This window comes from Carassius gibelio, chromosome A19 (genome assembly GCF_023724105.1).
Source record: "Carassius gibelio isolate Cgi1373 ecotype wild population from Czech Republic chromosome A19, carGib1.2-hapl.c, whole genome shotgun sequence".
In the NCBI taxonomy this organism is placed as follows: Eukaryota; Metazoa; Chordata; class Actinopteri; order Cypriniformes; family Cyprinidae; genus Carassius; species Carassius gibelio.
In genome coordinates, this window is record NC_068389.1 from 26,277,413 (window position 1) to 26,303,380 (window position 25,968).

Genomic DNA, 25,968 nt, shown 5'->3' on the forward strand with positions numbered 1-25,968 from the left:
ATAGCTAATTGATATTAATTAAATATTTAATATGTTGAAGAGTTTTTCCAGGAATGTGTGTACTTTTGTTTTTATTATTAATATATATATATATATATATATATATATATATATATATATATATATATATATATATATATATATATATGTGTGTGTGTGTGTGTGTGTGTGTGTGTGTGTGTGTGTGTGTGTGTGTGTGTGTGTGTGTATATATATATAACATTAAATATGTATTTGAAACAAATCTTTTTAATAGCAATTTTATTTTGGACATTGTGTATACAAGCAAAGAATAACCTTGCAAGTTTCTGTCAAAATGTCTGAAGATATATTTACTATCAAATCTGTGCACGGATTGTTATCCATCAACTTGACTTAATTAAATTAAGGCATTTTTTCTTAATTATGCTTCTTACTGTTCTTAATTCAATTTAATTTGAAATTAAAATGAATTCAATAAATTGAATTAAGCAACTCAATGAGTTCATGTGACAACTGAACACTGTTGTATGCAACATTTACTGATAAAAACAGTGTACAGAATACAGTACTGTGAAGAGCTGTTAACATCTGCATTTTATGGATAAATGTTTTAAACCTCTGTTACTGATTCATATAACAACAGGTCAATATTACATACTGACATATCAGTGGATTTGATCAACGCTGGCGAGAACCAGAGAAGCGTTTGTTCCCCCGAAGCCGAATGAGTTGGTGAGAGCGACTCTGCGTCCGCTGGAGCTCCAGGTCTGTGCTGTGCAGGGCACATAGTTCAGGTCAAACTCTGGCTCGGTGTGGTCCAGGTTGAGTGTGGGCGGCAGGACGCTGCGGTGACACGCGAGGGCAGTGAAGGCGGCCTCCAGTGCGCCGGCGGCTCCCAGCAGATGACCGCTCGCACCTTTAGTGGACGACACGGCCAGTGAGTACGCATGCTGCTCAAACAGCCTCTTAATGGCGGCGTTCTCTGCGGCGTCTCCGAGCGGCGTGGAGGTGGCGTGAGCATTGACATACGTCACGTCTGAAGGAGACACTCCAGCATCACGGAGAACAGCAGACATGCATCTGAAACACAGCAGGAGAATACCAGCTTAGACTGAGCTGAACTGCATAATTCAGGACGACCTCGTATATATCCCTGCAACAATACCTACGCATACAAACGTCATCACTGCCTACATAATTAAACCCCAAAACATGTATATATTACAATAAAATTAAATGTAATAACAATTTTGAAAATATTTTATTTTTGATCAATCAAAATGCACAGATCTTTTCAAAAAGATTATTTTCTGTTTAATCCTTTAATTCCTGTTAAAAAATGTTATATATGATTTCTGTTATGTTGCAATAATAGTAAAAAAGAGTCTTACAACAAGGTTACAAGAATGTGTTTATTTGTATACTAATAAGTGTATGTAAGGGCTGTATGACATTATTAATTTTTAAGTATTTGACCAGTTTTTTTTTTCTTTTGATAAACTATTGTAGCAGAAATGAGTCGAATCAGACAAATCAAAGAGTCTATCAGAGCTGTGTGCATTGAAACGAGAGCCGAATTCCTCAGGAAGTCATAAATCAGTTCTAGTGCCACAAGAACCCAGCAAGATAACCAACCAACCAACTTGTTCACACAACAGCTTTCAACATTAACACCAATATAACGATTATTGACAATTTTAATTCGAAGAAGAGATTGTCAAATTTATTGTTCGTGATTGGAATGCAACGCTGGACATCACATGTAAACCCAGGAGATCAAGTTAAATACTTGCATTGACTCCCCCCCCCCCCCCCCCAGCCAGTGAAACCAGACTGAAATTCCTAAGGGGGAAGGGCTTTAAACCTTTGTCTTCACAGAAAAGTCCCTTTGCCAGAGAATGGCAAAGAAACTGCTTTTTATACATTATATATGGACCAGAATGAACTCAAAAAAGACTTATGAATGAATCATTCCATTGCTTAACTCCATATTCATTTACGTGTAACCCACACATTTGACTATCATGTATAATCACTTATTGTGTATGTCTTTTGATAACTATAGGATACCTAGTCATGTCTAGTATTCAAATAATCGCATTTTCTTGCTTGATATTGTCCTGACAATCATTTATTTGTAAAATATATCATAATCATGTTATAGGAATCATGTCCAAAATTAGACCCTGTGAGGCAAGAACCACATGCTTGGTAAGATAAACAATGATTTATGATACCCCAGACCCCAGGACCATATCTGATTGGTCAAGGCAACATTTGAGGGGTGGCCAACAAGGAAGTTTAAAAACTTTGGACACGATTAAATCTTGCTTTTAGTTCTAGTCTGCCTGCTGCTATTAGCCATGTCGGCTTTTAGTCTGCTTTTAGTTCCAGCCTTGCTCGTGCTATCAGTCATGCCTGCTCTTAGCTTGTAGCTTTGCTACCTAGCTTTAGCTTGTAGCATCTAGCCATGTGGTTAGTCATCATGGTTCTTCGAGCGCGGTTCCAGCGTGCCTGCCTGCTGCTACTTATGCCACAATGAGAAGGAACACAACCTAGTCTCGTCAAACTTTATTTCTTTTCTTTTCCGTTTGAGAGTTTCGTGTTCTGAGTTAAGTTTTGTAACGTCGACCTCGTCTGCGCGTTTGAACTCCGACCAGCCACACAGCTTCAGCCAACGCCCAAGCACGGGCTCCCCAAGACGTCACTTCAGCCAACTGAACTTCCAGCCAATCAGCGACACCGGGATACCCCTTTCAACGGGAGTTCCTTTCACAGGAAACTAAGGCAACGTATCCCCAGATATTTGTTGTGCTGGTGTATCTAGTATAATTTTAGTCACATTGAGGAACTCAATGCAAGGGCTAATTATGTGATTGATGGTTGTTCATGTCTATGCAATTTAACGTATTGCTGTAAACTTGGGATTCCATATTTCCATTCTCTTAAACTCATCTTTCCCTAACTTTCGACCTTCCTGCAACTTGTGTGAATGTGTGTGTGCGTGCGTTTATGTGTTAGATTAGTTTATATGTCTTAGATTTATCTAATAAAGCCTTATTCATATTGAAAAGAGAAGTATCTTGTGTTTTGTGCTTACAAGTTAATGTCTTAAACTGCCGATCTTGTTACTGTGCTAATTGATAGTGGTTTCACTATAGTTTGGATATTAGTATCCAGCGCAGATTTGATGTTAAACGGCTCGTTCACTGAACCGCAGGCGCGTCTCCGTGAACAGCCGTGAAACAGTGATTCTGTTCAAATTCCCTTTAAAATCTTAAATGATTCCCTTTGAGCTAAATTGACCTGTTTCCCTTTACATTTATAATGGTGGAGAATGATTGCGGGCAGTTTAATCTAAATTGTGAGCATAAACCAAGTTATTTAATCTTTGATTTTGCTAAAGGAATGAAAGATGAGAAGCATGCGAGACCTGAGTATGTGTGTGTGTTTGCGTGACGTAAGCAGCGCGCGCCCTCCCGCTTGAATGAAAGGAGCTAGAGGAGACTTTAACTCGAGTCCGTCTCCCCTTTGTTAACAGCAGTAAGTGAACTTAAAAGTAAACATCTGAGATCGTACAATAAGGTAGAAATTGAGCGTGTTCCTCATTTGTGTAATGCCTTGTTTTATAGCTGATTTGATTTCACTGCGTGTTCCAGTGTCTCAAACGCTATCTCAGTCACTGTTTGCTGAACGGAGCTAAACTGTTAGTGTTTCAAAAGGGATATAAATCGGTGAATAAAGAATAGTTTTGAGCGGGTTCCTCAATCTATTTATCAAAGTCCCCGTATTCATATTTCATATAGTTTGATTGCCAGTGCGTGTTCCACTGCCGAATCAAATTTGATATTCGACTCCCCTAAGTTAACGTTAAACATTAGAGAACAATGTTTGTCCATTTGTATCCGTTCACAAAGTGAATGCAATCTCGCGTAACACTGCGTGTGCCCGAGAGTAATTTGAATGGGAGTGTTTTAAAAGCTTGATCAAGTAAATTTTAACTGTGTACCAACAGCGAAGGAAAACTTTTATGTTTGTGTCCAGAAAAACTGGCACGGAGATTCAAATTGCTGAGATTGATATAACTGTGTTCCCTTAACTACAGCAGGAAGCTGCTATTTGAATTAAGATAAATTTAACTCTATACAAACTGAGAGTTTAAGTGCCACATCGCAAAACCAACTGAAAGGCGGTGTTGTTATTTGTACAGTGTTGAAATGAGCCGACATTTCATGTAACATGCTTAACTGTATTTGCAACAATGCAACGATTCATGTGCTGATCCACTAGAATGTGTTTTGGTTGCCATAGTGACGACCGTGACCCGGAAGCCTAAAGTACTTCCGGAGCAACTCTGAACTGTGCACGCGCAGCGCACAAACTCTGCGGTGTCGCTAAGCTAACGAAACCATTGCATTTACATTGAAGTCTATATTAAAGCCACTAGCCTCAAAGGTTAGCCGTTAGCATTACCATCCAGTGGTAGAATAATGTGTGTTTGGGCAACGCTGACGTGATTTAACCATTTTAAACATCTTAACTAACACTTGTTAGTCTCTTTCTTTTTATCGCTCTCTTTTCTCACTAGACCACTTATTTTCATTTTACTAGAAAGGGAAATACTGACTCACAATTATTAATTGTCAAATTGAAATTTAATTGAAACATTAAATTTATTTTGAATCATTTAAAATTTCCCTCTCAGATCATTTCATATGATCTTTTATTTCTAGTATTCTCTTTTGGGTCTAATTATTTTAGGAATGAATAAGCCTTGAACTTTGGAAGTTAAAGTAAACTTATTCTTCCTAATTTATTTATTACCCATCGAAATATATGCTATTCAGACCTTTACTTATTTGAATGCGTTTTACCCCTCTTCCTGTTTTGGTTATACACTTAACCACTATTGTTTTACGTATTGATTTCCTCTTTTTAATTTCATTTTTGCATATTTTGCCCATTTATTAATTTTTTAATTTTCCTATTTCTTACCATTTCTTTTGTGTATCCTAGCCTGGGAACGACAAACCTGAGCCCTAAAAGGAGACATTGTTATCCCTCACTACGAGTTCAAATAAATTAGAAAGACAACTCTCTTTCACTTAAAGTTTATTTTGTTTGATTAGTTGTGCAGCAACTAACACAACGCTCTCCTTGTAGTTGAGGTAACCGCTACTGAGACTTACCATCTCCGTCCTCTCTCTCCTTTACTTTCCTCTTCTCTTTTTACATTTGTAGGACATGTAAGAACCATCAATCAATTCTAAGTGAAGTAAATACACAATCGTGCCAAAGACGACGAATCATTCTTATGAATTTGATTGTAATCATCCTCTCATTTGTTCTTCATAACCTCCCTACATTTGGAAACGCAATCCAAGTTTTAGCATCTCATCCAACGTTTAGATCAATTTAATAGAGATACGTGTTGAGCAACTGTCGCCTTCGCTGACTCCCTGGTGAGCGGTCCAACTGAAAGGTGTACGGTGTCAATCCTGTCAGACTAAGAAAAGAGATATCAGAATTATTATTGTATTCTTTTGTCCAAAGAAAGAAATATAATAATATTGTTTACGTTTTTGATAACATTTAATTGGAAAAAAAAATTAATTATTTTCCTCATTTGAAAAACATAAATTTTGCTTGTCATTTGAATTTGTTTTTCACCTCTGTCTTTTTTTCCTCTTCCTCATTAGAGTGACAAAGTCTTCGCATCTCTAGTCTACTTAGACACCCTGAGACCAACACAGTCATCACCACATTTCACTAGTGGTTCACAATCACTGATACAACACTTAGTTGTCCCACCACACATAGGCTTTTACTCCACACAGATCTGTGTCAGTCTCTCTTCTCCCCAGCGTGCCAACATGCCGCAGACTGCAGACCCCATTGCCCATGGGGAAGATGTGAACATTTGGCTGAGAGGCATAACAGACAGCCTCACTCCAAAGACATTTGAACTGTTATTATTTTTAATAATAATCCTAATCCTGAGAAGATTCCTGACACAAGATTCAAGCCAGAACAACAACCACGAGGAGCTAGTCAAGATCACGAGCTCACTAAGCTATGCCTTCACAACCCAGCTGAAACTGAGCGACAAGCACATCACCCACCTTCAAGAGGAGCTGACACGTGCTGAACGTCGCATAGACAAGCTGGAAGTGAAAGTTCAAAATCAACTCAAAGCACCCAGCGAGAGGGAGCAGGATACAACAGAACAAGTTATGAAGCTCCTAGCAGCCCTGGCAGCAGCTCAGCTCGACCAGCAACATACAACGGCTGCTCAGAAAGACCTGGTAAACAGACTCCAGTATGCCGAACAGCTACTAGAGAAAGCCAAGATAGACATCAGAAACAAAAACTCTGAAATCAGTGCTTTGAAAGACCACCTTGAAAGGTACAGAACTGAAATGGACAATCTGACCCAACAACTAGACGATACCAACGATGAGCTCTACATGGTCAGAAAAGAACTCCAAAATGCTTACAAGCACAAACTAGAGCCAAGAAAAGAGAAACATCTCTTAGCCTCATCACTGCTGAGCAGAGCAGAGTCCCACGTCCAAGAACTGGCATATGACGAAAGGAGCGAAGGGCCACAACCCAAAACCTCACCTGCCTTCGCCACACAACCCTTTCCTGCCAACGAAAGAAAACCTCCCGTCCAAGGCCTTGAAGCTGCACACGGGATGACCATCAAAGACCTCAACAAGCTGTCTAAAAACATCAGCAGGTTCAACCCGAACTCCACAGAGAGCCTCGACATCCAAGCTTACCTGCGAGATATCGAATTTCACCTGGAAGTGAGACCTCATGTGACTGACAGAGACTGGTTATACCTCCTTAGAGCCACGTCCAGTTCCGAGGTACGAAACTTTCTAGATCGACAGCCCAGTCAAACCAAGTCAAACTACCAGCGACTTCGTGAGGTCCTGATTAAAGAGTTTACAGACCCAGAGTCTGAACATGGACTGTTACCTGCCTTGGAAACCAAACAAGGTCGTCAAGAGACTCCACAAGCTTACTACAACCGACTCCGACAATCCTACTTTGGTGCACACAACAACTCTGACCTTGAAGAGGATGTGAACTTCAAAAGCCTCTTCCTAAGAAATTTGCACCCTGGAGTCAGTCACCATCTAGGTGTCATGGCCTGTCCGAACTCCATGACCATCCAACAGTTGCGTGACCTTACACAGAAGGCCTATAACAACCAGAAGTTGGCCTCAAAGAAAGGTAACAAAACAACCACACTCTTGAACTCTGTCAACAAAGACTCAAGCCTTGCACTGGACGACACCCAGCGGCATCACAACACCAGAGTCTTCCATCAAGAGCACAGAGAACGTGACGCCCATATCCACGACCGCTTTCAGCCCAACTGCTGGAAAAATCCATGGGACCAGCCACGCTTCTCAAGAAACCAAAAGGATAACATCTGGAAACCTAACCAGACATCCAAAGGTAATCACCTGACTCATCCAAGAGCAACTCGTGTGGGTAAGCGACAACAAAACCCACCTCAGCACCACTCAGACATGCACAGTGCTGAGTATGCACAAGAACATAACCGCTTACCATTAGAAGACACGGAACAAGTCATGGAACAACTAAGAGAGTTCCTTCAAGACAATTTACATGCATATGACCACAAAGTTGAGTCATGCTCGCTGTGACCAGCGACAGAACGGAAGGCCGGTGATCACCTGGTGCACCACATCAGAGATGACAAGCACCTGTTCAACAACAACCCAGAATGAACGTCTTTCACGGCCAACTGTTGATGAAAAATCTGAGGTACTAAAGGACATCACCTCAGTCACTAACAAACTGTCAAATGAACTCCAACTCCAAGTTCCAAATTCCCTGTCTGTGCAACAGCAACCACCAGAGCACAGAAGGTCAGAAAGTCTGCTACAGCCAGAAGGCATCACAAGAAGAATGCAACATAGGAGACAAGTTTTGCAACTCAGCTTCACACAGCCATGCCAAACTGCCTCCGACTGTCTGCTAAAGAACTTCCTGCCTTGCTGGACTGACCCCTCATTAGACCATGGACACGCCCTCATCCAAGCCAAGGATGCTGTGAGCCAGTCTTAAGTGACATGCTAGAAAAAGGGGGAGACAACACAGACTTGAACAGATCTGACCAAACATGCACTACACCAGTAATACACAACATTACCTACACCCAGAGGTAAACACATCTACTGATAACAGTCAACAAACATATTCTTCCCACAGGTAGAATATCCAACTTTTAGCGTAACAAAGTTACACATACCCACCATGAAGAAACGTGCAGCCATCCTCACAATAGGTAGAACACCTGACACTAAGTTAAGGTTCACGACACACTAGCTGCACCTGACATCCTAGCTCAATAGTAGTTGTAACACATGCTAGGAAAACCCACAGCAGCCTTGTTTTGTTTTGTTCTTCTTTTACCTATCCTTCTCCTTCCCCTCTTTCCTGAGTAGGTGAAACGCCTAGACACCCTGCGAGGGTCGAAGGTCTGATATTAGGATTGACTCGCAACACCTAATATCCGCCAGCCACTCTAAACTGAATGGAAGCCAGAGAGCTCCATGCATGATAGGTCAATTCATTGAATTGAAAATGAAATTACTAGAAAACTAATGGTAAACATGTAAAGTAAGACAACCTAGAAGAACCAAACAAAGTTAACCACAAATTTGATTGATGAATCAAAATAAAAACAATTTCCAAGACGATCTAAACTATCCTCAATGTGCTAAACTACATTGACTAATTGAACTTAACCACGTGTACCTAAATAACCTGATGCCTGCACCAGTACAGTAACTGTCATGGAGGTGTTGTCTTGCTGTTTGCTGTGTTTGTCTGCTTCTTCTGCCTTTGTTTCTCCAGCGATCGACGATGTCTTCACCTAAACACCTCGCCGATCGAAAGGGGGATATATGTAGCAGAAATGAGTCGAATCAGACAAATCAAAGAGTCTATCAGAGCTGTGTGCATTGAAACGAGAGCCGAATTCCTCAGGAAGTCATAAATCAGTTCTAGTGCCACAAGAACCCAGCAAGATAACCAACCAACCAACTTGTTCACACAACAGCTTTCAACATTAACACCAATATAACGATTATTGACAATTTTAATTCGAAGAAGAGATTGTCAAATTTATTGTTCGTGATTGGAATGCAACGCTGGACATCACATGTAAACCCAGGAGATCAAGTTAAATACTTGCATTGACTCCCCCCCCCCCCCAGCCAGTGAAACCAGACTGAAATTCCTAAGGGGGAAGGGCTTTAAACCTTTGTCTTCACAGAAAAGTCCCTTTGCCAGAGAATGGCAAAGAAACTGCTTTTTATACATTATATATGGACCAGAATGAACTCAAAAAAGACTTATGAATGAATCATTCCATTGCTTAACTCCATATTCATTTACGTGTAACCCACACATTTGACTATCATGTATAATCACTTATTGTGTATGTCTTTTGATAACTATAGGATACCTAGTCATGTCTAGTATTCAAATAATCGCATTTTCTTGCTTGATATTGTCCTGACAATCATTTATTTGTAAAATATATCATAATCATGTTATAGGAATCATGTCCAAAATTAGACCCTGTGAGGCAAGAACCACATGCTTGGTAAGATAAACAATGATTTATGATACCCCAGACCCCAGGACCATATCTGATTGGTCAAGGCAACATTTGAGGGGTGGCCAACAAGGAAGTTTAAAAACTTTGGACACGATTAAATCTTGCTTTTAGTTCTAGTCTGCCTGCTGCTATTAGCCATGTCGGCTTTTAGTCTGCTTTAAGTTCCAGCCTTGCTCGTGCTATCAGTCATGCCTGCTCTTAGCTTGTAGCTTTGCTACCTAGCTTTAGCTTGTAGCATCTAGCCATGTGGTTAGTCATCATGGTTCTTCGAGCGCGGTTCCAGCGTGCCTGCCTGCTGCTACTTATGCCACAATGAGAAGGAACACAACCTAGTCTCGTCAAACTTTATTTCTTTTCTTTTCCGTTTGAGAGTTTCGTGTTCTGAGTTAAGTTTTGTAACGTCGACCTCGTCTGCGCGTTTGAACTCCGACCAGCCACACAGCTTCAGCCAACGCCCAAGCACGGGCTCCCCAAGACGTCACTTCAGCCAACTGAACTTCCAGCCAATCAGCGACACCGGGATACCCCTTTCAACGGGAGTTCCTTTCACAGGAAACTAAGGCAACGTATCCCCAGATATTTGTTGTGCTGGTGTATCTAGTATAATTTTAGTCACATTGAGGAACTCAATGCAAGGGCTAATTATGTGATTGATGGTTGTTCATGTCTATGCAATTTAACGTATTGCTGTAAACTTGGGATTCCATATTTCCATTCTCTTAAACTCATCTTTCCCTAACTTTCGACCTTCCTGCAACTTGTGTGAATGTGTGTGTGCGTGCGTTTATGTGTTAGATTAGTTTATATGTCTTAGATTTATCTAATAAAGCCTTATTCATATTGAAAAGAGAAGTATCTTGTGTTTTGTGCTTACAAGTTAATGTCTTAAACTGCCGATCTTGTTACTGTGCTAATTGATAGTGGTTTCACTATAGTTTGGATATTAGTATCCAGCGCAGATTTGATGTTAAACGGCTCGTTCACTGAACCGCAGGCGCGTCTCCGTGAACAGCCGTGAAACAGTGATTCTGTTCAAATTCCCTTTAAAATCTTAAATGATTCCCTTTGAGCTAAATTGACCTGTTTCCCTTACACTATTCTATAATACTGGATTTTCTTTTTATTTCCAAGGTGACACTACACATCACTCATTTAATTTTATTTATTTATTTTTTTTATTTTTTATATATACTTAATATAAGTAAATATTAAAGAAAATTAAATGTGATAGAAAATTTGGTAGTTTTAATATTTTTATTAATGATAAATCATCTTGCACAGTACGATTTTTCAAAAACATACAAAGTACTGCTGTGAACTGTTTTTTTTTTCATGTTGCTTATTGTCTGTCATTGGTGTAAATTTCATATCATCGATACCCAATTATAATTTTTCTTAAAATATTTATTTAGATTTAATGTTTACATTTTCTGTTTTTAATGGTTTTTTTTATTATTATTATTGTTTTTGGCATTTTATTAGTTTTTTTGTCTATATAGTATTTTCACATTTTTATTTAGTAGTTTTAGTTTATTTATTCTTAGTTATTTACTTTAACTGAAGCTTTAAAATAAAATAAGTTAAAAAAAAAAAAAATATATATATATATATATATATATCTGATATCTTACCATTTGTCTAGTTTCAAGTAAAGAAAATAAATTTTTATGGTTCTAGTTTTAGTTAATAAGTCTGTCTGTCCTCAGATAAAGTTGTATATAAATCCTATTGTGTAGTGTAGTGTTTATTAAATCAGTATTACCGAAAGGCTCCGTCTCCATCTGCGGTTGGAGCCGTGATGTGGCTGGCGTCTCCAGATAGTCCATATCCCAGCACCTCAGCATACACCCGTGCACCTCTCTGCTTGGCATGTCCATATTCCTCTAAAACCAGCACAGCTGCCCCTTCTCCCATCACAAACCCCTCTCTGTCTGGATGAAATGGGCGTGAGGCGAGTCTGGGCTCCTGGTTCCAGTTGGTGCTGAGGGCCCGAGCACGAGCGAACCCTGCGATGGACAGCGGACTGACGCAGGCCTCCGTCCCACCGGCGAGCATCACCTCGGCATCACCGTGAGCGATGAAACGAGCCGCGTCTCCGACAGCGTGAGCTCCTGTGGTGCATGCGGTGGACACGGCGTGATTGGGACCCTTGAGTTTGTGTTTGATGCTTATGTGTCCCGCGGCCATGTTGACCAGGATACGGGGGACAAAAAATGGGCTGACTTTGCTGTAGCCGCGTGTCTGAAAGGCCGAGGCCGTCCGAGCGATTTCCTCCAGAGACACCATACCCATCCCGACCGCCACACCGGTGCTCACCTGCTCCTCAGGGCTTCTGGGAAACCATCCGCAATCCTCAAGAGCCAGCTGGGCGGCACCGATGGCCATAACCGTAGCTGGAGACATGCTGTTGAGCTCTCCTTTGGACACAAACACCTCTTGATTGAAATCTCCATGTTTATCTCCTCTCGGCACGCGGGCTGCTACCTTACACGGCACTGTCTTATACTCCTCTGGGTCCAAAGCAACCAAACCACTTTCTCCACCAATCAGACGCTGCCATGGCAGAGCACTTCCTGTCCCGAGGGGAGAGACGAGACCGATGCCGGTGATCACCACCCTCCTGTGACTCTGAGCTGCTCTAGTGTAGCGTCTCAAACACATGCAGCTCTTCACAGTGGACAGAGAGCCACCATAGAGTCTCACTAACATCTTCTGACAGCATCTCAATGACATTGTGACCAACCTGTGCTGGGAGGACTGAGGTCACATCAGATCTTCACTGTAAAAAAGAATGAACAATTTCATGACCCATATCACAATAAAATCATGACTGTTTCTACTAAGTTTTTTATACATTTGTTTCAGAACCAACACACACACACACACATATATATATATATATATATATATGTGTGTGTGTGTGTGTGTGTGTGTGTGTGTGTGTGAACAAAAGCCGATCTGACATCATGCTATCATATTATAATATCTATCTATCATCAATTAGATATGGAAAATATAAACATAAAATGTTTGATTCAAGTCCTCTGTAACAACCAAATCATATCTAGTAGACAAAAATTGAATCCAAAACAAATCTCTGAATTATTTGTTGCAACAAAAAAATTTAATGTTTATGTATTATAATTATAGATGTATATATTTAAGCGCATCAAATTGTTGTTGAAATTATGCTAAGACAACCGAATAAACATTAAATAAATTAGATGATCAAATCTAACCATATTTTAATGTTAATCATGAAATAAATAATTTCATGAACGAATTTCCATGTATCCACTTTATTAACTTAAAAACATTTCACATATAATCATAATTTAAAAGTAATTAAACACAAAGACGTACTGGTATTCAAGTGGATAAGTAAACAGACACAGACAGTGGCTGATTTCCGGTTCATGCTGCTTTCCATAATATAAGTCTCCAGACTTGGTGCTAAAAGTCCTCATTTGATAAATCAGTAATTTACACATTCATCTCTAGTACTAATTTCTACTACTGATATTATTCATATTAATAACAGCAATAATGTATTCCATAAAGTATATATGCTATTAAATTATAAAAATGAGCCCGTTATTAATAGCACGTTGACTAGCTGTAAAGGCCAAAGGAAACTCAATAACACTGATGACGTCTAGTGGATAAAGCTGTGTAAATGCATTGAGGACACAAAACGTACAATTAAATTTAATATTAGTAAGTAACGTTTTTATTCATTTTTAGTACTAATTTTCTGTACCAACACATTGTAACAATAATTTTACATATTGATATGAAGTGACTGGATGATTTTCTACTGATTTCTTATTAAACTGTTACCAACTGAATTTCAGTGGTCAAACTAGTTAGTTAAATTAAAAACTCGATCATCATCTTGGAGAGAGATGCAGCTCGTCAAAGTCATATTTGGTTTTTCACTCACCTAAATATGTTCGTATTTTATTTGTAAACATCATACCTTTTTCGCTTATTTCAGTTATTCTCATGAGCGAGCTAAGGCAGTAGTAATATTGACTGTGTCATGTAAACATTGCTGAAAAAACGAAAAGAGTAACAACAGATACTTGAGTGAGTCGTTTACCAATTCATAAACCAGTTCAACAGCCTTTCACATTTTCGAAATTCGACATCGCTCATTGATTTTAAAGAGCACATACAAAGTGATGGATGAATCTGAGCTTTACAAAGCTGCAAATCATTAATGATCCACTGTTTCGAAGCGCTTCAAAGCGCGAATCGCGAATCACTTTTCAGTTTGGGACTTCGAGCGTGAATCCCGAATCACTTGATTCAGATCGGGACATCAAAGCGCGAATCGCTAATCACTTTTCAGTTTAGGACTTCGAGCGTGAATCGCGAATCACTTGATTCAGATCGGGACTTCAAGTGCGTATCACAAATCATTTGATTCAGATCGGTACTTAAAACCGCGTATCGCGTCATTGATTCAGGGACTACAAGCGCGAATCGCAAATCACTTGATTTAGATCGGGACTTCGAGCGCGTATCGCGAATCACTTGATTCAGATCGGGACTTCAAAGCGCGTATCGCGAATCGATTCAGATCGGGACTTCAAAGCACGAATCGCGAATCACTTTCAGATCGGGACTTCAAGCGCATATCGCGAATCACTTGATTCAGATCGGGACTTCAATGCGTGTATCGCGAATCATTTGATCCAGATCGGGACTTCAAGCACGTATCGCGAATCACTTGATTCAGATCGGGACTTCAAAGCGCGAATCGCGAATCACTTGATTCAGATCGGGACTTCAAGCGCGTATCGCGAATCACTTGATTCAGATCGGGACTTCAAAGCGCGAATCGCGAATCACTTGATTCAGATCGGGACTTCAAAGCGCGAATCGCGAATCACTTGATTCAGATCGGGACTTCAATGCGTGTATCGCGAATTATTTGATCCAGATCGGGACTTCAAAGCGTATATCGCGATTCATTTGATTCAGATCGGGACTTTAAAGCGCGTATCGCGAATCACTTAATGCCGAGGTCACACCTCTACTCTTTTTCAAAAGACATCCCGGGATTTTTAATGAACACAGAGAGTCAGGACCTCTGTTTAACGTCTCATCCGATGGACGGTGCTTGTTGACAGGTCACTAATGTGTCGTCATCATGACGTATTCCCAGTGGTGAACGCAAAGCATTTTGGGAATCCGCGGCACAAACATTAGGCGCCAGACTTCTGTGCATGGAGGGAAGAACGCAGTGATGCCGTCTTACCTGTTGTGTTATAAACTGCAATAGTCGTTCTCACGATAGAAGTGGCATAAAGGGTCCGTGTATCATCCGATCATTCAATTATTCCATTTAATCTGGCAAACCAAAAACGAAATAACGAATCAATATTTTGTTTTTCTGTTTTTCTGTATGAACCAAATATGAAAAACTGACGTTTGTTTCATTGCTTTCAACTCGAAACGGGAAATATAATAAACAAGGAAACCAAAACGAAATAATGGATCAAATTTACGTTTTCTCAATTGTTCTTTATTTGTTGTAGTAGGTCTAACTATTTCCCACGGTGCCGTCCTGCTTGCTTTGCGCATGCGCAGTGGATAGTTTCAAAGGAATTGCGCTTACTTCCGCATATTCCTCGCGGGGATAAAGAACACGTTTTTTTTAACGATCCCAGGCATAGTTACAGTATGTCCAATAACAGTACAACACGCTCTAATAGATTATATTGGTTAATATAATATAATCAATCAATCAGAGATGGTTTAAATGTCCTTTGAAATCACGCTAACCGCTTGTTTTGGTATGTTTGGCATTTTAAGTAGATCATTAATTAAAACATTTATATTAGCAGATTATTTTATTAATAATGAGATCAATAAAAGCAATCAAAACGATATATATATAGGCTATATATATATATATATATATATATATATATATATATATATATATATATATATATATATATATATATATATATTCATATATATATATATATATATATATATATTTCGTTTTGGTTTTAGGACAGCTTTGATTAAAAGATTTGATCCACTTCAAACGTTGACTACTTTATACACACACACACACACACACACACACACATTACATTGTGTGACATAGGTAAGTAGTAGTTTTCAGATGTGAATGGGTGGGGGGTATTTTCTTGACGTCATCAAACCAAAGTAATGGCAAGCGTAGACTTATGTATCATTCCTGAATCCTGATATGAATCAGTCTTTGAAAGACCTATTATTATAGACAGTTCAGTGACAAATTATTAAACATAAACACTTGAATTTATTCCTTAAAGAATCTGAATCTTGGACGAATAGATTGAATAAAAGGCTTCTTTATTAACACAGTGACTTACCGACACCTAGTGGCGATATTACTTTCAGAAGTATCATAAAGTAGGCCTATCATTTCATTTTGTCATTACATATTTCTTTCTGTGTTAAAAATGTTGTATTAAACATTAATCTCATTTCATTATACAGTTGTAATTGCTATGTAAAGGCATGTCTGATCAGCATTAAACTGTAAACAGGCCTAATATATCTAAAATCAACTTCAGAAGCAGCTATCTCTGAAGGCTTAATTAATACTGATTTAATTCTTACATGTATTCCAATTTAACATTATCATTATCATTAAGAATTTAACATTAAGGCTGAGATAAATACAAACTCGATTCTCAAAAAGTTGGGACGCTGTACAAATTGTGAGTAAAAAAGGAATGGAATAATTTACAAATCTGATAAACTTATATTTTATTCACAGTAGAATATAGATAATATATGTTGAAAGTGAGACATTTTGGAATGTCATGCCCAATATTGGCTCATTGTGGTTTCATGAGAGCTACACATTCCAAAAAGATTGGGACAGGTAGCAATAAGAGGACGGAAAAGTTAAATGGACAATTTGCAACTTATTAGGTCAATTGGCAACATGATTGGGTATAAAAAGAGCCTCTCAGTGTCTCTCAGAAGTCCAGATGGGCAGAGGATCACCAATTCCCCCAATGCTGCGGCGAACAATAGTGGAGTAATATCAGAAAGGAGTTTCCCAGAGAAAAATTGCTAAGAGTTTGAAGTTATCATCATCTACAATGCATAATATCATCCAAAGATTCAGAGAATCTGGAGCAATCTCTGTGCGTAAGTGTCAAGGCCGGAAAACCATACTGGATGCCCGTGATTTTCGGCTCCTTAGACGGCACTGCATCACATACAGGAATGATACTGTAATGGAAATCACAAAATGGGCTCAGGAATACTTCCAGAAAATATTGTCGTTGAACACAATCCACAGTGCCATTCGCCGTTGCTGGCTAAAACACAATAGGTCAAAAAAGAAGCCATATCTAAACATGATCCAGAAGTGCAGGTGTTTTCTCTTGGCCAAGGCTCATTTAAAATGGACTGTGGCAAAGTGCAAAACTGTTCTGTGGTCAGACGAATCAAAATTTGAAGTTCTTTTTGGAAAACTGGGACGCCATGTCATCCGGACTAAAGAGGACAAGGACAACCCAAGTTGTTATCAGCGCTCAGTTCAGAAGCCTGCATCTCTGATGGTATGGGGTTGCATGAGTGCGTGTGGCATGGACAGCTTACACATCTGGAAAGACACCATCAATGCTGAAAGGTATATCCAAGTTCTAGAACAACATATGCTCCCATCCAGACGTCGTCTCTTTCAGGGAAGACCTTGCATTTTCCAACATGACAATGCCAGATTACATACTGCATCATTTACAACATCATGGCTGCGTAGAAGAAGGATCCGGGTACTGAAATGGCCAGCCTGCAGTCCAGATCTTTTTTGTCGCATCATAAAGAGGAAGACCTAATTGAGCAACTAAAAGCCTGTATTAGACAAGAATGGGACAACATTCCTATTCCTAAACTTGACCAACTTGTCTCCTCAGTCCCCAGACGTTTGCACTGTTATAAAAAGAAGAGGGGATGACAAACAGTGGTAAACATGGCCTTGTCCCAACTTTTTTTAGATGTGTTGATGCCATGAAATTTAAAATCAACTTATTTTTCCCTTAAATTGATACCTTTTCTCAGCTTAAACTGAGAAATTGTATTCTGAAAAAATATATTTATATTTAGGCCTAATACTGTTTAACCTACATTCTGTTTAAATGGTTAATAAAAATGATTTGTGATAGAAAATGACACTGATAGAATAATTTCTGGTGAGTGCATGTTTGAAGTAAATTTCATTTCATTTTTCAGATTTCAAAATTAAATAAAAAAAGATGGGGATGAAACCCTGATTTAATGCTGATTCTTCACCAAAACGACAGTCTTCTTTAGGCTATTCATTTATTTTATGTGATAATTAAGAATAAAAAAGTCTGCTGGCAGAGTTTGGAAGAATACAAATCATTAAAGCACAAAGATCTGCATTTATCTTAAAGTAATTAGTTATTTTCCTACATAGCTGCTAAATATAATTTTTCACTTGCTGCCTTTCCAACCTAAGGAAAAAGTAATAGTAATAATTGTTGCCAATTCAGACGAGATCTGATAAAGCCATGGATTTACAGTAGGCCTACTAAGTGTATAGTTATTTCAACCCTGATACTACATCAATAATTTGATAACTGAAGAACGGCACACAGCAGTAGATAAGCTGATGCTAGGTTAAGACATAACACAAGGAATAAATTAATTTGTTTTATTTGTACAGATTGCAATGTAACTGTAAAATAATGTAAATATTTAACTTCGTAGTTCTGTGCATACAGTATTTGTTTACATGTGCACTGTTTGTGTGTATTGCTACTAGAACTTACATTTGAGAGTACATCTGTGCAATAAAGGTGTTCTAATCTATAAATTCAGTATAATGAAAGGGTATAATATATTTAACTGATACAGTAATTGTCAGGTAGAATACTATTACAAACATTATTACAGTATGTCAACCATTGCCTTTTGAATTACATTATTACCTTTAAAATTGTTATATTGCAAAGCTAAATATATATTACATGCAGTATACGCATCTTCAAGAAACATCTAAAAACACATCTCTTTCATCTTTGACCCTCGACTGTAGCACTGTCTATTCTAATTATATTTTAGCTAATTTTTATTTATTTATTCTAACTGCTAGTTTTGCATCCAACACTAGCTTTCTGTATTCTTTTTCAAATCTTTCTATTTTTTTTTTTTTTTTTTTGTATTGTGTGTGTGTATGTATTTATGGATGTGTGTTGTATATATATAGATAGATAGATAGATAGATAGATAGATAGATAGATAGATAGATAGATAGATAGATAGATAGATAGATAGATAGATAGATAGATAGATAGATAGATAGATAGATAGATAGATTGTATTTAATAATTAATGATCTACTTAAAATGCAACAAGTGGTTAGCGTTATTTCAAAGTACAATTAGACCATCTCTGATTCTTATTATAGCGTGTTGTATTGTTATTGGACATTCTGTAACTATGCCTGTGATCGTTAAACAAAAACGTGTTCTTTATCCCCGCGATGAATACGCGGAAGTGAGCGCATATTGGTAAGTCTACAGTATATAATGTTCCAGATATAATTGTTTGCGCTCTGTTTTAACACTGGGTTTTGTTATAGGCATAAAACATAAATATTTGACTGAAACTTGTCTATTAAAATCTGTTTGTATGAACTTTAACTTTGAAATATTTTAAATGTTGCCCCGCCTTTTACTTCTCAAACCTCCTATTTTCTAAGATATAATGCTGAGAAAACACGGAGGAACTTTGTGCTTCGCGAGCTACCCATCGTGTGTTGGGCGCTCAGCGACCTACTCCTTTGAAACTATCCACTGCGCATGCGCAAAGCAAGCAGGACGCCACCGTGGGAAATAGTTAGACCTACTACACAAATAAAGAAAAATTGAGGCAACGTAAATTTGATCGATTATTTCGTTTTGGTTTCCTTGTTTATTGTATTTCCCGTTTCGAGCTGAAAGCTATGAAACAAAAGTCAGTTTTTCATATTTGGTTCATACAGAAAAACAGAAAAACAAAATATTGATTCGTTATTTCGTTTTTGGTTTGCCAGATTTAATGGAATAATTGAATGATCGGATGATACACGGACCATAAAGCTTAAGGTCCGTGTATCTTTTGGTCATTCGATTTTCTATTTAAAAATGAATAAAGATAAATGAGAAACGGTTTGATTTTCGTTTTTTCGTTTTGTTTAAGAAACGGAAAACGAACATTTAGCTGGATTTTTCGTATTTTTGTTTGTGCGTAAAAAATGAGATTATGCTTTAATATTTGTTTGAATGTGTGGGCGGCGCTGAAACGCCCCTTTCATCCCTTCTGTACTGCACCGACAAGCGGCAACCTAGAGCTCAGTTCATTTTCACCAGGAGAGAAGAGCAGACAGCAGTTTATTAATCCTGCCAATTCTTTGCTAGTGGTGCTTGCAAGATAAAATAATAATAATAATAATAATAATAATTAATTAAATTAATAATAAAATAAAAAAATAATATTATATTTTTCCGGCTGCTGCAGTTATTGACAAAGCAGACTTGACAACTTTATTCATAAAACACCATTTGTATTTTACTTTAGCCTGTGATCTACAACGACATGGAATAAAATATAGGCCTACTACAAATTTTTTACCTACTTATTTTATTCTAGGCCATTCATAAAAAAAAAAAAAAATTAAATGGGAAAAATCCAACCCCACATTTATAATAAAATTTATATTAATATAAGTTAAGTTTTCCCCATAATTAGTCTACTTTAAATGTTTTAATTATAGGCTATAGGCTACTTAGAATTATGAACTGAATTCACGAATTCTGTAGATGACTGTATGAATATAGTGACGGTGTGACATCGTTACAGATAATGAGTTCAGACGGGAAACACTGCACCTCTCGTTGGTTTCATTTGAATTACATAGGCCTAAATATAAAATTATTATTATTATTATTCTATTTAAATGGCTTATTTTAAAAGTAGACGTGTCCAGCAAGACATGGTTCGTCTGATGCATGAGCCTGGTTCATTTCTGACGTTTCAGAAAGAAGTTAATGTAGACCGAGATGACAGAAAGCAAATCCTGTTGAGTTTTCATGTTATTTAGGGTGTCTTACGACCCAAACTGATGGAGCTGAAGCTCTTTCCTCTTGTTATCGGGATGGAAGCTGTGGATCGGGATCCGCCGATCGGAGAAGTGCAGCAGACTACACTCTACAAGATAAAGTTTCAGTTGCTGTTGTTTGTATAGCAAATGAAAACATGTTAGGCTGTGAGGTTTTTCTTAAATAGGCATAGAATAAAATTAGTAGGCAAAAAATCTGCACATATTTGTCATTGTAGATCTTACAGTAAAATTCAAATGTCATTGAATAAATTAATTTCTGTTTGGTCAAAAAAAAAAAAAAAAAAAAATATATATATATATATATATATATATATATATATATATATATAAAGCTTGCAAGCACCACTAGCAAAGAATTGGCAGGATTAATAAACTCTGCTGTCTGCTCTTCTCTCCTGGTGAAAATGAACTGAGCTTGCGGTTGCCGCTTGTCGGTGCAGTACAGAAGGGATGAAAGGGGCGTTTCAGCGCCGCCCACACATTCAAACAAATATTAAAGCATAATCTGATTTTTTACCCACAAACAAAAATACGAAAAATCCAGCTAAATTTTTGTTTTCCGTTTCTTAAACAAAACGAAAAAAAGAAAATCAAACGGTTTCTCATTTATCTTTATTTATTTTTAAATAGAAAATCGAATGACCAAAAGATACACAGACCGCTTAAGAACGGAATATCCTTTTATCGTTTTCCAGCGTGGGAAAATAATAGTACAAGCCATGTTTCAGAGGTGACAAAAAGGCGCCGAATGGCATGGATGGCAGCGGTAAGGAGGCCAAGCTTACCTTCGATAACACTCCACCACACATGATGGTGTGTTCAAAGCATTTTCACAAAGGTAAGTTACAATTACTCTCAGTAAATGTTAACCGTTAACTAGCATGAAATGGCTATAAAATGAGCTTAAGTTACCAATGCACTGAAGCGTAACGTTAATCAGTTTTAAATGTTGTACATCTAGGCTACATTGTAATTTATTTGGTGACTGTGTTTGCAGGCAAACCTGCCTATGAAATGTTGGAGTGTGATCCTGCTTTGATTACAGGAATAAATTAGTTTAAAATATATTAAAAAAGAAAAGTCATTTTAAATTGTCATAATACTTCACAATATTACTGTTTTTATTATTATTATTATTATTATTATTATTTTTAAATAAATGCAGCCTTGGTGAGCAGAAGATGCTTCTTTTAAAAACATTTAAAAATCTTACTGACCCCAAACTTTTGAACTGTAGTGTATGTTGCCCCCTGTGTGTAGCTAATCTGGATTCCTCAGGAATAGAGGTTGTGATATGACACAATTTCTTTATATTGTTACTGTCAGACACTACACCTGCACCTGAGACGTAAGGTCCTCTGAATCCACCTCCATCACCGGACACTGTCCACACCACTCATGAGACTGAGCTGAAGACTTTGCAGGATAAAATTGTGGTTGTGTGCTGTGCTTTGACCAATATGTGTCCAAGACGTCATGTTAGAATTATACACCATGCTCACATCTAATATGTAAATTTTGTTTTGTTTTCCAAAAGGTTCTTCTCACATGTAATGTTTTTTTAGCCATGTCTGTAAATAAAATGCACAAAGATTGAATGAAATTCTGATTATCGCAAGCTAACATGTCATCAAGCTCTTCGATCAGGCTGTCTGTAAAAGCACCACAACACACCCTTTTCACATGCCCTTCTTTTGGGCTGGAGGGTGTTATCTTGACTAGTCGCTCTGCTTGTAAGGATCGAGTCCTTTATTTTCTTGTCATATCTCATCTTTGCATTTGGATTTAGTTTTAGGTGGTATGGTCCGACAATGTTTTCTTTAACCCGCTGCAATTTGTAGGATTATATTCTGTTTTTCACGCTAATTTTTCATGCCAGATCACTAGCCTGCTTTGCCAGACCATGTTAACTGGCCAAACATACCCAGAATTCTTTGTGTTCTGATGACGTTGCCGCCCAGTTGGTCACATGTGTTAGCGATCTCTATTGAGAATGAGAAGTTGTCGTCATAGCACAAAGCCCCTCCCTCGATATCACAGTCTCCGCCATGTTGGAAGGATACCGGCGGCGAAACAGGATTGTTTACATGTGTTGTTAAGAGGAGGCTCTCACAATTCGGCACTGTTTTACCATGCCTGGAAGTTACTGCTGCGTTAAAAACTGCTGCAGTACCTCACACGATACATATGGAAAACATAGGAACAATGGAATACAGTTTTTTTAGGTTACACCAAGCGCAAAACAGCGGTATTTGGAGAAGCTCTCAAGCATACAAAATATCGACCCATACGAGCTCCCTGCAGCAGCACAGAGACCTGGACCATTTACCTCCATGCACACATATGGAAATTGGGAATTATATATATATTTTGGTTTAAGTTACTACACAATGCAGGAGTTTAAAAGTCACAAGTCTTTGGAAAGTTAGGAGGCTTTCTGTTGTGGCTGGGTCCATCTACAGCAGGTGATGACAACAGTGTTGTACTGGCCAAAGTAAGTTTATTCACATGTGTTTTAGCGTATTGTAATTACATTGCATTTAGAATGCACTTCTTGACCAAAATGGCAAAGTAATTAACTGCGAATGAACACTAGATTGTAACGAGATGTTCAATGTATACGAACGTTTCCAACATATTTTGATGTAGGCTAAAGCTGTGTATGTTTAGTTATAATTTGATTTTAACCCAATGACACATACTGTACCAGGTTTTTTTTTGTTGGGGGCTGCAAAGTGGACAAACCAGTTCTGGGTTAGCTATAGGGTAGTTAAATGTGTGATTGCGAGATGTAAATGTCCGGGTTAGATTAAAGCCATTAACAGCGTGAATGCAAAGTGACTTACATCGTAAACAATATAATTCCCAATGTCCATATGTGTGCACTGAGGTATATTGTTCAGGTCTCTGTGCCGCTGCAGGGAGCTGCCTGAGAGCTTCTCCAAACACCGCTGTTTTGCGCTTGATGTGAGCTTGTTCCTGTAAGGTCCCCTTTCTTTCGCCTTGTTTTTGCATTGCTTTACTTTCTTCCTTTTCTTTTGCGTATTCGTAGATCCGTCTCGATCTGTTCCGCCGACAAAATAAATGCGCAAAAATGAAAGCGCTCTGAAATGTTTAGTCGCGCCTCTGTGAAGTTCTGAAGGCATTGCCCCTGGCAACAGATATATGGGAGGCCGTTTCAGCAAAAAAACGTCCCAGCGTTACTCGTCGTAATTATATTTTTACTAGTAACAATTCAATTAAAGAGCTCTATAATTTAATTTCTACTAGTAACAATTACAATTATAGAGCTCTATAATTCAATTTTTACTAGTAACAATTATGATTGTAGAGCTCTCTAATTGAATTATAGAGCTCTGCAATTGTATTCTTACTAGTAACAACTGAATTAAAGAGCTCTATAATTCAATTTTTACTAGTAACAATTCCAATTAGAGAGCTCTACAATTCATTTATTACTAGTAAGAATACAATTGCAGAGCTCTGTAATTCAGTTGTTACTAGTAATAATCCAATTGCAGAGCTCTGCAATTCCACTAGAGAGCTCTCTAATTCAATTGTTACTAGTAAAAACTGAATTATAGAGCTCTCTAATTGTAATTGTTACTAGTAAAAACTGAATTAGAGAGCTCTTTAATTCAATTCTTACTAGTAACAATTCCAATTACAGAGCTCTATAATTGTATTATTACTAGTAGAAACTCCTATTCATGAGATGCAAAACAGATTGCAGATATCCCGCCTACAACAGTGCATTTCAAAATAAAAGCCCTGTAGCGTGGTTCTAAAGTATCCTGAAATATTGTACAGACTTAGGTAACATTAATCATGTTCACATTAAAGCAAAATTAAGATGATGCCTGAGATGAATATTTACAGTGTTTAGAATTGATATGCAATAATAGAATGATTGTGTTTGTTGTTTAGTAAAATAGAAAACATTAGGCCAAATAGTCTTAAACTTTTTTATAAATTGTGACTCGGGGTTAAATCTAGCCTAAAGTTTTTTTCAAGTTTTTTTTTTTTTTTCTTCTTCTTTTTTTCTCCAGGTTGCAATATTGTTTTATATTTTGCCTTCAAATAAGCTTATGCCTGTTGTGGTTGCATGTGTTTGTTGTTAAGTAAAATGAACAAGAGAACACTGAGGAATTCTGACTGTGCATTTAACTCTTTTGTATATATAAATATATATATTATCGTTAGTCTCATATCATAATTGATAAAAGTTATATTTCAATGTTTTTGGTAAACAAGAAAACATTTTTTTTTAGAAATCACATTGTTATTTTTTATTGATATTATAACAGTACATTCAACCAGATGTGTGAACAAGTATGCAAAAAGAAAAAGATCCATCATCAATTGCCTAACCAATAAAAGTGACTTAGGCAGAATATGCCATGACTTTCTCTTACATATAAAATGCAAACATAACAAAACTTGTTTTACTCTCCTAAATGTAACCAAGATGTGTAACTTGTGAACCCTAACCAAGTTGTTTCTTATTAATGTCTAACCTTAACCACTGTTTTCCTTTTCTACCCTTAATCAAAGTTCCACTTAGGTGCTGTGCAAACATAACCAAAGTTTTTTTATTCTCCTAAATATAACCAAGATGTGTAATTTGTCCTGACGGCAGTAATGGAATGGGACTGTAGGCAGTCCAGAGAGCCATTCTTTCAGGAAGGTCTGGTCAACATCTGATATGGGCACACATGGGCCAGTCTTGTTGATCTCGGGTTTACACGGATCAGTTTTGGATTTTAATCATGATCCGATGGTTCTGGGGGCGATGCAAAGCGTTGAACAGAAAAGATTCTTACACACAGGTAGTTTACGTCTATCTGCCAGTTGCAGGTGGTATAGTAGGGACGTTGTTCTCCAAGATGCAACAACACCTTTCTTCTGTTTTATGGGCACATTTTGGACTAGAGTCTGGATATAAAGCTTGTGTGTCTCCCAGAAAGGCATGGACCAGAAATTGTTGAAGATATCTGTTCCATGCTATTCAGTCAGTTTCTCTGACTTTAAGCAGTGATGTGATGTGTAGGGTGGTGCCCATGGTCTTTGGTGGTCTCTCCTGTCCCATTGGATTCTTCTAATTCTCCCCCTTAAGACGCTTCTCCTTTATCAGCTCTCTCGTCCACATATCTGGCCTTGGGCGCCT

General features: G+C 37.9%; 2 protein-coding genes across 5 annotated transcripts in view; both read right to left on the reverse strand.

Annotated features, from left to right (window-relative positions):
- Positions 1 to 25,968, reverse strand: part of LOC127935318 (60S acidic ribosomal protein P1-like) — a 568,794-nt gene that overhangs the window by 142,381 nt on the left and 400,445 nt on the right. The window lies entirely within an intron of this gene.
- On the reverse strand, positions 245 to 13,075 carry LOC127935313 (3-oxoacyl-[acyl-carrier-protein] synthase, mitochondrial-like). Its single transcript, XM_052533073.1, has 3 exons — positions 13,016 to 13,075; positions 11,415 to 12,431; positions 245 to 1,062 (listed from the first exon to the last, which is right to left on the reverse strand). The coding sequence occupies exons 2-3, from the start codon at positions 12,383 to 12,385 to the stop codon at positions 648 to 650; spliced, it is 1,386 nt and encodes a 461-aa protein (XP_052389033.1). The 5' UTR covers positions 12,386 to 12,431; positions 13,016 to 13,075; the 3' UTR covers positions 245 to 647.

Bases quoted from the DNA above. Each gene is read 5' to 3' on its own strand.
- LOC127935313 (XM_052533073.1), bottom strand. From the start codon at position 12,385: ATGTCATTGAGATGCTGTCAGAAGATGTTAGTGAGACTCTATGGTGGC. The intron at 1,063-11,414 runs GTAATACTGATT...GCTGTGTTTCAG, and splicing joins GATGGAGACGGAGCCTTTCG to ATGCATGTCTGCTGTTCTCC.